Source organism: Ictidomys tridecemlineatus, chromosome 2, assembly GCF_052094955.1.
Source record: "Ictidomys tridecemlineatus isolate mIctTri1 chromosome 2, mIctTri1.hap1, whole genome shotgun sequence".
In the NCBI taxonomy this organism is placed as follows: domain Eukaryota; kingdom Metazoa; phylum Chordata; class Mammalia; order Rodentia; family Sciuridae; genus Ictidomys; species Ictidomys tridecemlineatus.
In genome coordinates this window covers 72,036,131-72,051,913 of record NC_135478.1, presented here as the reverse complement: position 1 = coordinate 72,051,913, position 15,783 = coordinate 72,036,131, and the positions used below count along the sequence as shown (strand labels likewise).

At 46.6% G+C, this 15,783-nt stretch overlaps 2 protein-coding genes across 3 annotated transcripts; both read right to left on the bottom strand.

Annotated features, from left to right (window-relative positions):
• Positions 1-684: 684 nt before the first annotated feature.
• On the bottom strand, positions 685-3,779 carry LOC101972135 (THAP domain-containing protein 7). 2 transcript variants are annotated; one of them, XM_013362481.4, is made up of 3 exons: positions 3,464-3,774; positions 2,877-3,032; positions 685-1,745 (listed from the first exon to the last, which is right to left on the bottom strand). In XM_013362481.4, the coding sequence occupies exons 1-3, from the start codon at positions 3,541-3,543 to the stop codon at positions 1,679-1,681; spliced, it is 303 nt and encodes a 100-aa protein (XP_013217935.1). In that variant the 5' UTR covers positions 3,544-3,774; the 3' UTR covers positions 685-1,678. The 2 variants fall into 2 exon arrangements, with proteins under 2 accessions (XP_013217935.1, XP_013217934.1); XM_013362480.4 differs by lacking the exon at positions 685-1,745 and adding an exon at positions 2,048-2,370 and having other exon boundaries at positions 3,464-3,779.
• Positions 3,780-4,652: 873 nt separating this feature from the next.
• On the bottom strand, positions 4,653-15,635 carry LOC101972411 (tubulin alpha-3 chain). The gene is made up of 5 exons (XM_078038826.1): positions 15,508-15,635; positions 11,146-11,368; positions 9,982-10,130; positions 8,986-9,666; positions 4,653-5,058 (listed from the first exon to the last, which is right to left on the bottom strand). The coding sequence occupies exons 1-5, from the start codon at positions 15,508-15,510 to the stop codon at positions 4,762-4,764; spliced, it is 1,353 nt and encodes a 450-aa protein (XP_077894952.1). The 5' UTR covers positions 15,511-15,635; the 3' UTR covers positions 4,653-4,761.
• Positions 15,636-15,783: the final 148 nt, after the last annotated feature.

Genomic DNA, 15,783 nt, shown 5'->3' with positions numbered 1-15,783 from the left:
TAACAGGGAGAGACCATGCTGGTATTAAGAATCAGCCTATGCATTTTGCTCTTTGCCACTTCACAAAGTGAAGACTTTCAAGTTCTCATTTGCTGAAGAAAAATGACACTGAGGCCAGGATCTGCATATCTACCTCCAGGATCTAATTTTTTTTCTTGCTAGGCCTCATTACTAGCCAAGCAGAGCAGCCACAAGTCAGTGATAGTCATCATCATTCCCTTTTTTTTCTGATGGAGACCAACCATATATTAAGCAGTGCAGGGGATAGCCTTCTGACCTGCCAGGCAGGTGAAAAGAAGCTTACTGTGCCTTAGTATATTATGAATGTTCTTAAAGGGGCTGGCTTGCTTCAATCAAGATTGTTTCAAGAACCAAGTTAAAGACTGCTTGGCACTGTGCAGTGGTCCATACAGATACTGTTCTGTCCTTCAGAGAACCCTATGGGGCAATGAGTTGTATAAACAGGAGTCTCTAATAACTGTTCACCTCTGAAACACTGAAAGGGATAGTTAGGGTCTAGAGTTGTGGCAGAGTGCTTGCCTAGCATGTATAAGAACTGGGTTCAATCCTGAGCACCACATAAACAAATTATTACCAGCTAGCGAGGCTGGTGACCTGAGCTGGGTTCACGAGATCTGGCTACACCAGCAACTTATGGTGAAAGAAGCATTCAACACACAGAAATACATTTTGCCTGCAGGACTCAGGGACAGCTCTCGACCTTAGGGGTCTGTTGGAAAGAGAGAACTTGCACCTAGATTCTTTATTTTAAAGGGGGGGGGCACACAGAAGGAAGTTCCATGGAATGTTCTTTCCAAATAGGGCAAGGGGCAGGTTTCAGAGGTTTGAGTCTAACTTCCTGATGTCTTGTGGTCAGCAGATTGACATCCTGGCTAGTCACAGGCATGGAGAGAGGAAAGTGCATTTGTGTGTTGCACAGCCCAAAGAGCATATAACACCAGGCCAGTCTTCCCATCCGCTAGAATGCTCATAGCTCACACAGTCCATGGCTTGCTTGCAACAATGAATAAATTAAAATAAACGCATTGTGTCCATCTGCAACTAAAAAGAAATCTTAAAAATTAGGAACCAGGATCTCAGCTCCCCACAGTCAATCATTTTGGGTCTCTCTGGGGACTGCCAACACTGTCTGGTGGGAACAAGGTTCGAACCCTGAAGTGAGCCAGATAGCAATACAGCCCTCTAGAATCTACTTATATATGGTATCTGGTGGATCACATAGGTCCAATTCTGATCCTGTGCTTGGTAGACAAATAAGGATGGAAGAAACTTCAGCCTTGATGGGTGGATCCTCCTTCAGATCATGCTGCTACTCATCTGCACAGCAAAGTTCTACACATGCTCCTTCAGAGTCTGGCAGATATCTGCCTGTGCCAGCTTCTGATGCAGGTTTGTCAGCTGCAGTGCTGCTTCTCTGCCTGCAAGCCTGGAGCTGGCACTGGACCTTCTACAGAATATTGCCCACCTGGCAACTGGTCATTTAGAACATAGGCTCTGATGGAGGTATGGCAAGAAAGTTGAAGGGGAGATAGGCTAAGGCTTGAGAGAGGGATGCTACTGTTCTGGTAAGGGCTGGGCATCTAGAGAGCCTGGAAAATCTGGGAAGAGGCTTTCAGATCCTGTGAAAGGCAAAGTGGCAGGTTCTGAGGCTTTCTTTTTACAGGAAAGCAGGTGACATCAGCAGGAGGAGGTAGAGAATGGAGCTGCGGACCCCTTCAAAGCAGCTGGAGAGAAGAGAAAAAGAGACCAACAGACCACATTTCACAGCACTGACCTAATACATGAACCCAATCAGAAAGTTAGTATAATAAAAACCACATCCGGGTAGATAACATAAAGCCCTCTTTCTGTCTTGAGATGGGAGTAAGTGAAGGGAATCTCTGACCCACAGAATATACTGTTTTGGATATATATATATACACACACACACACACACACACACACACACACACACAACACACACATATACATACACATTTAACCATTGAACAACATCCCCAGGCATTTTTAAAAAATTCTCTTAAGATACTTGGGGCTCACTTTATTCTCACCAACAATTCAAGAATATCCTATTTTACACTGAATGCATTTTTATTTTTTAATTTAGAGCCTTGTTAAATTGCTGAGAATAGCTTCGAACTTGGACTCCTCCTGCCTTAGCCTAATGAACTGCAGTGATTATAGGCAGGAACTACTGCACCCATCACATACCACTTCTTCCATTCTCAAATCAGGTAACTCTAGGGGCCGCTTAGAAAACTGGGCCCCTTGGTCTTGGTTATCCAGTGCAATTTGTAAAAAGACTCAAATATGGTGGGAACTGCCCCTTCCTTCTGCCTGTGATAGCCACTGTGGGGGAAAAGCAGCCCTAATGAGCTGAAGAACAAGTGCTGCCACTTGGGCCATCTCTCCCTGGCACCCAACACAGCTTCCCCAGTACTGGGGTTGTGGCAGGCTGGAAGGCACATAATAAACAAGTTTGAGAAAATGCCACGTTAGGCAGAATCCCACCAATCTCTTAAAGCTGAGATGGTAAAGCAGCTCCACCAACAGGGCTGGACAGACCAGCCAAAAAAAATTCTTTTTGTGGGCTTGCTGGGAGGCCTGGGTGAGGAACACTCCCTGGAACAGCTGTTTTTCTCTGGTGTTCCTGGCAAAGTGAAACTGGGAGTGCGCTTTACTGTACACAAAGGGGAAGGGAAAGCAGCACGTTTGGAACCATGGCTGCCTGTCCACCTGGCAAGCTGTCCTCACGGCAGCTGCACAGGGACTGCCTCTTCAAGACACAGCTGCCCCACTGTATACTATGCTGACACCCCACACCCTGCCCAATGCTGGCTGGCAAGGAAGCCCACCTGATTCCCACCAGCTCAAAGCAGTTCTCCTCGAAATGTTTGGAGCAGAAGTAGATGTACTCAGAGGCAGGGTCCCACAGGCCCTGGCCGCTGGGGTCCAGCCGCTGACAGTTGGCCAGCCACAGGCTACGCCTCGGATTGTCCTTCTTGGGAAGTCTGCAGAACCACAAACCCGTGAGAACCAGGCTGCCAGAGCCCCTGGGCTCATGCTGTTCAAGTTCCCCAGGGAGGAAGAGTAGGCCCTGCACATGCCGCCAGGAGATCTCCCTGTGACCCTGTCGAAGAAGTACCCCCGCTACCTCTGGCACAGACCAGGAAACTGAGCCCTTGCGAAGCAGGCAGCGCGCTCAGAGTCCGCTGGCTGGCAACAGAAAGCACCAAGTCGAAGCCTGGTAAGCGTCCCGTTTTTCTTCCAGGACCGGACTCAGGCGCCAATGACCCGCCCCCTTCGCCCGCCCACCCACAGGTTCAAGCCTCACACGGCCTGGAGGAAGGGGAGGGACGAAGGCGCCGTGGCGACTCCAGCGGAGGACAACAAAACGCATGCGCAAGCGAGAGGTCGCGCACTAACACGCACGCGCGCCGACCTGTGGAAAGAGATGCCGCGGTTGCGCGTCTCGCGCGTATCCCGTGTGCAGCAGCCGGCGGCCGAGCAGTGGCGCGGCATCTGGGGAAGAGGCGGGAGCTAGGTCGCTGGCGGCCGTCCGGACCCCGGAGTGGCTTCACGACCCCAGCTGCCACGCCCTCCAGGGAAAAGTGGCCCGTAGGGACCCCAGTAGCCCGATCTCGGCCCAAACCCGTTCCAGCCGGTTCTCTTTTGAGTCCCGTCAGCGGCACTCACGGTCCCGCCATTGCTGCGTCGCGGAATTCTCGCGAGTAGTGGCGCTCAGCGGAAGTTGGTACCATAGAGCCTCCGGCGCGAAGGGCGCTCGCGAGCGGGGAGGCGGTGCTGCAAGTTTCCCAGCGGGCTGGCGCCGGAAGCTGCGGGCCTTGTCCTGTGTCGCGCCTGCGTCGTCCGGTTAGGACCGTGGGATACTCGTCCCACTTCTGGTTTTTTTTTTTTTGTCCAAAGGTCAGCTCTTCGTTAACGCCCCACTCGTTTGAAGCGGCTCCCGGGTGCTGGTCCATGCGGCGTGTCTCGATGCCCCGGGATCCTCGCAAGCCCACCGTCACCCAAAGGAAGGACTCCCTAACTCAAGAAGTCGCGCGCGCACACAAACGGGTCCAGGACTCTTGCGAAGAAAAACAACCCACCGGAACCCTCTGCTCAAAACTTGACTCATCTTTCTGGGCGAGGGTTTGAGGGAGTGCTTACAGGCTGTGGCTCTTGAGTACACTTTGGGTAATTCTGGAGGTTCTGTTGTCTCCCACAGCGGCATGTGAGCAGTGAAGGAAGGGTAAGGACATATGTGGAAAAGGAAGTTAAGAACTGGGTTGACAAAGCCCTTGAACACACGCCTTAGGCGGAGTCCACTGCACCCCCGAATGATTACTGGGTGAAACCCTTCACGATGCTGGAGGAAACAGACATCAGTGTGTCTGCCAGCCAAGAATGCCACCAAGGACTAAAAAGAATGCTCAGACTGAAGACATTGATAATCCCCTTGGGAAGCCCTTCCGAACCTTTCTGGGAGAAATGCAATACTTAAGCATACAAACGTGCCTACCAATTCTCTAAAAGAAACAAATGGATATATTTTCTCCTGAGGAATCCACTGGCAAAGGCGGGCCTCTAGACAGGCAGTTTGATCAAAGTACAGCACACAGAACAAATAATGCCTCAATAAACAAATTTTAATAGGTAAATATATCCTGTAAATGTTACAGTGTGCGCGCCCAGGAGAGAGGGTGAAAGGTAGAGTTGCTGCCAGTCACACCCTCCCAGTCAGTATTCTTCCCCTTCTTCAGCCTCTGCTTCCACAGAATCCACGCCCACCTCTTCATAATCCTTCTCCAGCGCTGCCAGGTCCTCTCGGGCCTCTGAGAATTCCCCTTCCTCCATGCCTTCGCCCACATACCAGTGCACAAAGGCCCGCTTGGCATACATGAGGTCGAACTTATGGTCCAGGCGGGCCCAGGCCTCAGCAATGGCAGTGGTGTTGCTCAGCATGCACACAGCCCGCTGCACCTTGGCCAGGTCTCCTCCAGGCACCACTGTGGGGGGCTGGTAGTTAATACCCACCTGCCAGGGAAGAGGAACAACACAGAGTGAAACTGAAGTAGGTCTCACATATGATGGCTTATTGAAAACTGAAGCACAGGTCCCAGTTTAAACAATGCCCTGGCCTGGGATTGTATGTAGCTCAGTGGCCCTGGGTTCTAGCCTCAGCACCACATAAAAACAAATGAATACAATAAAGGTTAAATCTTAAAAACAATGCCCTGTAGCAACTGGTACTAGTGTTTTGGCATAAACTGTCAACATTTAACCATACTGCTTTTAGATTCACCCATAGGCAGCATAAAATAAGATGTTGCAGTTTTTTTTTTTAAACTTTTTTTTTTTTTTAATGTGGTGCTGAGGATTGAACCTAGTGCCAAAAATGTGCCAAGCAAGCACTGAATTGCTGAGCCGCAATCCCAGTCTGATGTTTTAGGGATTTTAAAAAATTTTTTAATGAAAGTATTTTATTTATTTATTTTTATATGGTGCTGAGGATTGAATGTGTGATAGGCAAGCGCTCTACTGCTGAACCCAAATACCAGCCCTATGTTTTAGGTTTTTAAGTACAGAGCTGAATCTTTGTTCTAATGGAAAAACTAGAAAGGATCGTCCATTTATAAGCAACCAGTTCAATTGTATTACATCTCTAAAGTAAAACATGAAAAGAATGAGGGCTGAGGTTAGAGCTCAATGGTAGAGCACTTGCCTAGCATGTTTGAAGCACTGGGTTTGATCCTTAGAACCCCATTAAAAAAAAAAAAAAGCCATTCTGTCCATCTCCCAACAATAAAAAACATTTATTAAAAATAAAATATTACTGGTTGGGGTTGTGGCTCAGGATTGAGCACTCACCTAGCACATGCAAGGCCCTAGGTTCGATCCTCAGCACCATGTAAAAATAAATAAAATAAAGGTATTGTGTTAACTACAACTAAAAAATAATTTAAAAAAATAATATTACGAGGCTGGGGTCATGGCTCAGCCTACCACGTGCAGAGCCCTGGGTTTGATCCACATATATATCAATAAAATAAAGGTATTGTGTCCAACTACAACTAAAAAATAAATATTTTTTAAAAAACAATATTACTTAAAAAACAAAAGAAAGCAATAAAAATGAATTGAGAACCCAGTTCAGGTATATCAATTGCCTAGGGTTTGATGGATAGTCATTAAAGAAAACAGTTGAATTCTATGTAGTTAAGTGTGTGTGGGGGGGGGGGGTGGGAGAAAGAAACAAACCTATGTGGTTAGCATTAAACTCAGAGTACAGCCTCAGAGGCTACTGGAACATGGGCTGAAACTGAAGCACATGAATACCTGGGAGTGTGTTGAGTCAGTGACCCTACACTACCCTGTGAACTGAAGTAGTCAGCAGGACCTCTATACAAAGCTAGGCTCCAGAGGCTTTAAAAGGGGTAGAGGGAAGGGCACAGGAGCTCAAACTCTGATGGAGTGGTTGCCCTCCCACAACTTTAAAGCCCAGCCAACTAGCCCTTCTAAGTGGCAGTGCTGCCAGACTCCTGTTCTGTTTGGCCACCTATATGCAGGAATTTGGGTCTGCCACCTACAGGAAAGGAACATGCATCCTTTGCCCATGTCTGTGACCTCTCTGTCAGCCAGCATCATCTGTATAACAAGAGGCATACCATACCTGAAATAGGCAAAGACATCTCTTAAAGGACAAAAAAGCTCTGGAGAAGGGGAAGAGGATTTCAGCTTTTCAGCCTTCCACCTTGTTTTAATATTTCACCACTGATTTTGTAGTATAAAAAGGCCAAATGATGGGGCTGGGGTTGTGGCTCAGCAGTAGAGCACTTGCCTAGCATGTGCAAGGTCCAGGGTTTGATCTTCAGCACCACATAAAAATAAATAAATAAAATAAAGGTACTGTATCCAACTACAACTAAAAACTAAATAGTAAAAATAAACAAACAAATATATATAATAAAATGGGTCAGGGCTGTGGCTCAGTGGTAGAGCATTTGCCTAGCATGCATGGGGCACTGGGTTTGATTCCTGGCACCACATACAATAAATAAATAAAAACAAAAGATGTTGAGTATTAAAAAAAAAGCCACATGGTTTTAATGGAAGAGACTCCTTGAAAATATGTATCCCTCAGCAAATGGTTGCAAAAGAATGGGTGCCAAGTCATACTCTGACAAAAAAGAACTTAGAGCAAGGAGAATTCAACAAGGCCCACCTGGTGCTAGATGGTCTTCTATAAGGGGACAGCAGAGGCTGTGACACTTTCCTACAGACTTGCCTCCTTGCTATCTCTTAGAACAACTCAGCTAGGACAGCAAACCTAGGCAAGCATCTTGTACATGCCCTGCCAACTGAGGCTGCTTTATATGTCCTCAACTCCCAAATGTCACACTTACTGGAAAAATATTCTTGCTGCTCAGTCCAAAGGCTTAAAAATTATAAACAGAATGGAAAGTTTCAACTACCTGTAACCTCTAACTAGCGTCTGCTAACCCGTGTATTACATTTGATGACTACTTCAAGGTCAGCAAAGTCTGTAGTAAATTTTACCTGCTTTTATGAGTTACTTTAAACACATCAAATTAAAAATACCCTCTTACCAATAATCTGTGTGCAGATGTCTTTGTAAACTGGGGCTGAGAAGTTTCAAAACGCTTCCTATAGTAATAGGCAAGCCATGGCCATTCCACATCAGAAGAAGATGATTAACACACATTCCCAGTTTTCAGTCTGGAATGACCCTAGAACTTTACCTCCCCCAACACCTCAGGAACTCATCAGGGCTTACAAATGTGGGGCCCAGTTGGGCTTGGTGACGCACACCTGTAATCCCAGCAACTTGGGAGGTTGAGGCAGCAGGATTCAGAGATCAAAGTCAGCCTTAACAGTTCAACGAGTATCTAAGCAACTGTCTCAAAATAAAACACAAAAAGTGTTGGGGATGTGGCCCAGTGGTTAAGAGCCACTGTGTTCAATCACTGGTTCCTAAAAAAAAAAATTGGGGCACAAAGCTTTGTCTAAATGGAAAACTATTGTAAATAAGGACTGATATCCACAAACCAGAGGGTAAAGAGTTGAGGAACACAGGTATAGGGAAGCATTTAGTCTGATAATCCAACAGGTGTTACAGCCTGAGAGTCTAGGATGGCTTCCACATACATGGTGCTTTCCCCATAGTAGTCATTAAACATGGCTAAGGGAACCTTGAAAATTTCATTGTGATTTTGTGTATGAGACAGAGATCCCAGCCTGGTTTGGGGAGAGAAGAGCAACCTACCCTTTTTCCCATACTTAAATGCTTAGGGCTGGGGATGTGGCTCAGTAGTAGAGCGCTTGCCTCATAGGCATAGAGCACTAGGGTTGATCCTCAGCACCACTAAATAAATAAATTAGGAATTGTGCCCATCTACAACTAAAATTTTTAAAATAAAAAAACATTGAGATACACGTTTAACAATCCATTCACAAAAACATAAGTAATGCCTAAAATTCAGAGATAACAGGTGACCAACATCAAGTAAAGTAAAAACCTACCATTTGGACCAACCAAAATGGAATCATAGGCCCTGACAAATGTCTAAAGCCAGCAGTGAGGTGAGGGAAATCAGATCAGGATCTGCTGTCAGACCATTTCTAAATTCTCCTTCCCAACACTTGCAGGCCCCTGAGGCTTTGGACACTTAAAGGTGTCTCAGCCTCAGTCTTCTAAACTATTAAGAAACTGGTAACACCAACCTCACCATCAACTTTAAAGCATGGTTTTAAGAAAGGAGTGCATAGAATGATGCAGTATTTGATGAAGTATGAGGCTATTAGCTAATCAATTACTAAACCCACTATCCTTGCAGTCTCGTTAACATGAAAAGAGGCAATCTCCCTGAAGGAGGTGTGCCTTCAGAGTCAGCACCATGCTGCTCCCTGACTAGCATGGTGACTAAAAAGTACCAATCCTACCTTAAACCCTGTTGGGCACCAATCCACAAACTGGATAGTGCGCTTGGTCTTGATGGTGGCGATGGCTGCATTGACATCTTTTGGGACCACGTCCCCCCTGTACAACATGCAGCAGGCCATGTACTTGCCATGGCGAGGGTCACATTTCACCATCTGGTTGGCCGGCTCAAAGCAGGCATTGGTGATCTCAGCCACCGAGAGCTGCTCGTGATAGGCTTTCTCTGCCGAGATGACCGGGGCATAGGTGGCCAGGGGGAAGTGGATGCGGGGGTATGGCACCAGGTTGGTCTGGAATTCTGTCAGGTCCACGTTCAGGGCCCCATCAAACCGCAGGGAGGCCGTGATGGAGGACACGATCTGCCCAATGAGACGATTGAGGTTGGTGTACGTGGGCCGCTCGATGTCCAGGTTGCGCCGACAGATGTCATAGATGGCTTCATTGTCCACCATGAAGGCACAGTCAGAGTGCTCGAGGGTCGTGTGGGTGGTCAGGATGGAGTTGTAGGGCTCTACCACGGCTGTGGAAACCTGCGGAGCTGGGTAGATGGCAAATTCCAGCTTGGACTTCTTGCCATAGTCCACTGACAGCCGCTCCATGAGCAGAGAAGCAAACCCGGAGCCCGTGCCGCCCCCGAAGCTGTGGAAGATGAGGAAGCCCTGCAGTCCTGTGCACAGATCCGCCTGCAAGAAACCACACAATGTGAGCCAAAGGCTGTGGAAGACACACCACCAAACTCCAACAGGCCAGGCTCACTTCTCTGTGCTCTCACAAGTTCACATGGACTCAAATAAAGCATTACCCTCAGAAGCCAAAGCAGACAAGAGACAGTTATCAATGCATCTCAGCAGACACCATACAAGAAGACTCTGTAGACTTAGTCAGATCCCAGAACCTGACCTAAGACCTGCCCAGACGACCTCCCCTTCACAATCCAAGGCCCACCGTCCCCCCCACCCTGGAACCTCTTCAAGAAGCTTCCTTGGTGCTCTTCTTACCAGTTTGCGGATCCTGTCCAAGACCAGGTCCACGATCTCCTTGCCAATGGTGTAATGGCCTCTGGCATAATTATTGGCAGCATCTTCCTTCCCAGTAATCAGCTGCTCTGGGTGGAAGAGCTGCCTGTAGGTCCCCGTGCGCACTTCATCTACAAAAAAAACCCATGATCTGGGAGTCTCTCCGGCCTGCTGTACTCAATAAGGTGGACACAGCTGCGGGAGGGACACAGTTGCTACAAAGCACACGCTTGAAAATTCTGTGTGGAGCTGGGGATGTGGCTCAAGTGGTAGCGCACTCGCCTGGCATGCGTGTGGCCCAGGTTCAATCCTCAGCACATACAAACAAAGATGCTGTGTCTGCTAAAAACTAAAAAATAAATATTAAAAAAAAAAAGAAAATTCTCTGTGTGATACACAAATGCCACTTACGGCTCTAGCAAGGTAGAGTCAACAGACGTACGAATGCCAGCAGGATCAGTTGCCACTGAGAGCAAAATGCTCACATGCCCATATGGGTGATTCTCCAGGTACATCTTTCTTTCCTACCCCTAGCTACATCAAAGGGAACAATTAAAAACTCACTCATAAACCCGCGGTCTCCAGGTCAGCATGACTTTAGTGGGGCGGTGCCATCAGGGAATTGCATGTGGCCTGGGTCACACAGGTATTCTGTTATGTCCCGGGGGAACCAATGAAAGGTGCTTTGTTTTCCACCTCTTATGGGAAACTACCTAGGACTTCCAATCTAGAGGAACCCAATGAATGTTCTACACTTAAGTTTCCAGTCTCCGGGCAGCTCAAGACTGTATATGCCAGCATGTCAGTGTGGGTGGCAATGAAGGAGGGAACCAAGGCTGTACACCTTGCACTGGGTGTGCATGGGAGCCACCTGACCAGCAGAGACAGCCAGGAGGGAATCTCTCTGCAGCCCAGCTTACTGCTGGCTACCAGCTTTTCTCTGCAGGGCAGGTTTCCTGAGATAGGTTCCTGAATCCCACAGTCAAGATCCTTCAGTTCACACCAGTGAGTTCCTCACCCAGCAATGTTGGGAGCATAGGCTTCAACATCCCTCCTTTCTACACAGGATTCAAGGAGTCCACATTGGACTTTACCAAGGCTCTCCCACCCTCCCAGGAAGGCCTCCCTGTGGGCCTGAGCACCTACCAACCACGGTGGGCTCCAGGTCCACAAACACTGCTCTGGGCACGTGCTTGCCAGCCCCGGTTTCGCTGAAGAACGTGTTGAACGAGTCATCCCCGCCACCAATGGTTTTGTCACTTGGCATCTGACCATCGGGCTGAATTCCATGTTCAAGGCAGTACAGTTCCCAGCAGGCATTGCCGATCTGGACACCTGCCTGCCCCACGTGGATAGAGATACACTCGCGCTGGGAACCAGAACATAAACATAAAACCCACTCCTCTTCAAGGGAAATGAAACCATATAGCATGCAAAGCATTAAAAGTTAGTATTTGTACAGTACGTCAATGCCTGGCACTTTCATAAACTTCACTTTCAACCTCTTTTCCCTATGCTACCTGAATTGCTGTATGGCACTCTAGTTGTTAAGTGGCAGAGTCAGCCACAGAACTTAAAATCTCTTTGCAAAATCAGGATTCTTTTTAAAGCCTGAAAGCCACGTATCATTAATAATGAACTCTTCATTGTGGCTTATAATGGGAACTGAGGAAGATAGAGCAGTTTGCACTGGACAACGGATAATGTAATGAAGAGTTAAGCAAGGAAAGATGGACTAGGTTCTAGATTACCATGGCCCAAACCCAGGTATTCACTGTGTGTCTTCCATCTGCTCAGACAGACTGACCTCTGTCATTCTCCATCCCACTTACTCCTTCTCCTGCTTCATATGTAGGTAGTATTACCTGTCTCTGATACTTTAGAGGACAGAGGCTAAGACCATGTGTGTGTGTGGTACTGGGAATTGAACCCTGTGGTGCGCTCTCACTGAACTACTTTACATTTTTTATTTTAGACAGGATCTCAATAAGTTGTCCTGACTGGACTCAAACTTGCCATCCTCCTGCTTCAGCCTCCTCAGTAACCAGAATAATAGGTATGTGCCACTGTGCTTGACTGCTGAGACATCTTAACTCTTGCCCTATGGCTTCTGGTTGGTTTTCCCAGTGGTCAGCAGTGGCAGGAACTTGAGATTATAGCAAATGTAGTCGGGATGCTCCCTCCATGCCAGACTACAATGGACTGCCTGAGTGCCTTTATCCAGACCACAACTTACTTTCAACAGTCAATACTCTTCAAAAAGATACCCTCTCAACTTCTAGTAATTATTCCCTCCCCTCCTTCAAATCTAAGAGTATAATGACTCCCAGATATCACAAGTGCTCTTATACCTCAATGTCTTTTTTTTGGTGGGGGAGGGGATGGGGATTGAACTCAGGGGTACTCGACCACTGGGCCACATCCCCAGCCCCATTTTATATTTTATTTAGAGAATTCTGAGTTCCTTAGTGCCTCGCTTTTGCTGAGGCTGGCTTTGAACTCATGGTCCTCCTGCCTAAGCCTCCCAAGTAAACTGTCTTTTGATGTTTTCTTTCTTTCTTTCTTTTTTGTTGTTCTGGTGGTGGTGGTGGTGGTTGTGGTGATGCTGGGGATTAGAACCCTGGGCCTTTTGTAAATAAGGCAAGCATTCTACCAACTGAGCTATATCCCCAGCCCTCTTGATGGTTTCTTTACCTTCAAAAAAATGAAAAAGCTACCCATATATCAATTGTACTCTATTTGGGTCTTCTCAAAAAACAAAAATACCAATCTTCAATGAAGTTGCCTTGAGGGGAGGTAACTGTACACTCACTAGCTACTTGTTCAACTCTAAAGACATTGCCTTTGCAAATACCTAGAGGAGAATAAACAAAATTGAGGGACTATCCCCATTCTATATACTATTTCCTTTTTTAATATTTATTTTTTAGGTGTAGATGGACACAACACAATGCCTTTATTTTTAATTGGTGCTGAGGATCGAACCCGGGTCCCACCCATGCTAGGCGAGTGCTCTACTGCTAAACCACAATCCCAGTCCTACTATTTCCTTTTATAGGAGCAAAAAATCCACATGGCTGGACACAGTGGTGCACGCCTGTAATCCCAGTGGCTCAGGAGGCTGAAACAGGAGGATCATGAGTTCCAAGCCAGCCTCAGCAAAAGCAAGGCACTAAGTAACTCAGTGAGACCTGGTCTCTGAATAAAATACAAAATAGGGCTTAATGGTCAAGTTATTCTGAGTTCAATCCCTGGTGCCCTCTCCACCCCGCCTCAAAAAAAATTAACATGATGCAACAAACCCCCATCATCCCTAATGGAGCATTCAGTTCCAGAAGGAACTTCTCTAATGCCAAATGTTAAAGGATATTTTGTAGGAGGCTACGCATTTGAACTGGGCACCTGTAGTGGGCTCAAAAGACCGACCCAATTCAGGGTTCAGAGTAAATAAGCCTTAGCTGGTTGCAGAAATCCCTGGAGTCAGCTGACTGAGTCACCTGTAAAACAAGTGAGCATTTAAACTGCAACCACTTGACTGTTTGATTGACTAGGCTATTGCCAATGAAGTTGGTCTCTAGGTTTCACTTCAGTTTCTCAATGAATACTCTCAAATCATGTTGTCAGATGGAGTTCTCAGAACCTGCTCTGCTTCTGGGAGATGTACAGGTGATGTTTCCTTACTTCAAATAAACTCTACATTATTTAACCACAGCAAGAAATTTCCCTCTTAATGCAAGAAACTTGCTCTTCTGAGGAAATTGCTCAGCACTCTGGGAAAATCCTTTTGAAGCCATCCAACAATACAGGATTTTTCATTACTGAAATCCAGACACTCTGTATTTCACAGATTGGCTTCACTGGCATTCTGCTAACCCTGAATCAGTAAGATCTGACTTGGCAAATCTGCCAGTTACTTTGTTTTTCTTGTCTTTCTTTTTCTTTTCTTTTTGTTGTTGTTGTGTTGGGATGAACCCCAGTGCTTCCCTCAAGCAAGGCATGTCATCTACCACTGAGCTACATTCCCAGCCCTCTTAATTTCCTCATTTACAAAACAAAAAGAGCCACCCAGTGGTCTGAGAGGCCACTTATATCTTCCATGAACCAAAGAAACAAATCCAAGCAGCCAGGATAATTCACCCTTGCTTTCAAGAGAAATCCCATGTAAATTCAGCATTGCCAACCTCACACTGATCTTATTTCTTTGGTCTCCTCTGAAAATAAATTACTTGTAGGCTGGGGATGTAGATCAGTGGTAGAGTGCTTGCCTAAGATGTATGAAGTCCTAGGTTCAATCCCACGCATTGCAGAAAAAAATATTTGAAACTTCAACCAAGCTTTTCAAACCCCAGGCCAATCCTATGGCTATATTCTTGACAGCTGACCTTGTTTTATACTTATGCAGGTACATCACTTCCTGCCACCAAATCTGCAAACTGCCCTTCCTTCTGTCCTCCTTTCTTTGCTTTATAATAAAGTTGCGCCTCCTCCAATCAATACTTCTTTGTTTCTGCTGATCTCTTTTCCCAAAGCATTCCTCAATGGAACTCCCCAGTTCTTAGTGGGGCACAGTGATGGGTAAAAGTACTATCACCTTAGCAGTGATCAAAACAAGGCACCATACCTATATACTTAAAGTAAAACAAACAAACAAACAAAAATCGGTTTCATTGAAGAATGTCCTTGAAGAAGTGATTACATTTCTATTCTTAAGTAGTGTCACAAAAAGCCCAAGTACTCATACTAAATCCAGTTGCCTTGTGAAAAGACACTTGAGCTGCAAGATGAAGTTGCCAGTTTTTTATGGGATAGCAATCTCTGTGTGTGTGTGTGTGTGTGTGTGTGTGTGTGTGTATGTTAAATTTGAGGAGGGGGCTGGCTATGTTGCTCAAACTCCCAGACTCAAGTGATTCTCCTGCCTCAGCTGCTGTAGTAGACTGGAGTATGGACAGCCATCTAGGACACTAATTTAAAATAAAATAATAACTGACAAACGTTCGCTAGTCAGCCTTTGTTACTTATTTTAACATGCATTCCTTTTAAGCAAACATATATTTTAAAAGCTTCTCTTTTTAAATTTCTAACATAATAAGCATCTGTACCTATTAATCACATAGACGCTCTCTAAAGTCCTCAATAATTTTTAGCAGTGACTGAAAAATTAAGCCATGGGCATTTTCTAAAACAAAAACAGTACCTCAAAGTACCTGGCTGCCATACTGCCTCTTTACAATGCAACTTTAGAAGATGATAGTACCGGCATGGGCTCCATGCCCTGGACACTCTGTATATGCCTCCATTAGGGCCATCCTTGCCCCCGCGGCATGAAAATACAGAGGCTAGCCAATGTGCTCATGTGCCCTCCTCCCTAGATCTCCTGATTCCAACTCTTGTCCCTGCCCAGGCCCAAACACTGGGCGTTTGGAAGGATCCCTCTCCCTGGCCACCTCACGTGGGCTTTGTATGCCCTCCCACCTGGTCTCATCACCTCCCCCAGGTCCCCGACCTCACCATGGTGAGCTCTGCAGATGCCGCCCAAGTACTCTGCCTGACCTCAACTGTCGCAGTGTGCCCAACTACCCGTGGAGTGCGCGAGTCGTGATCATTAAACCGCCGCTGCCCACGTAGTCATTGGTTCAGAGCTCCTTAGGGCGGGCCAGGACCCCAGATCCCATTTCTGATTGGCTGTTGCTCAATTCTAAGTGATGGCGCTTTCTCATTGGATGGGGCTTTGGCGGGAATGTCGCAGAATCACCGATGACTTCTGTGGGTATGCTGCGTTCTGGA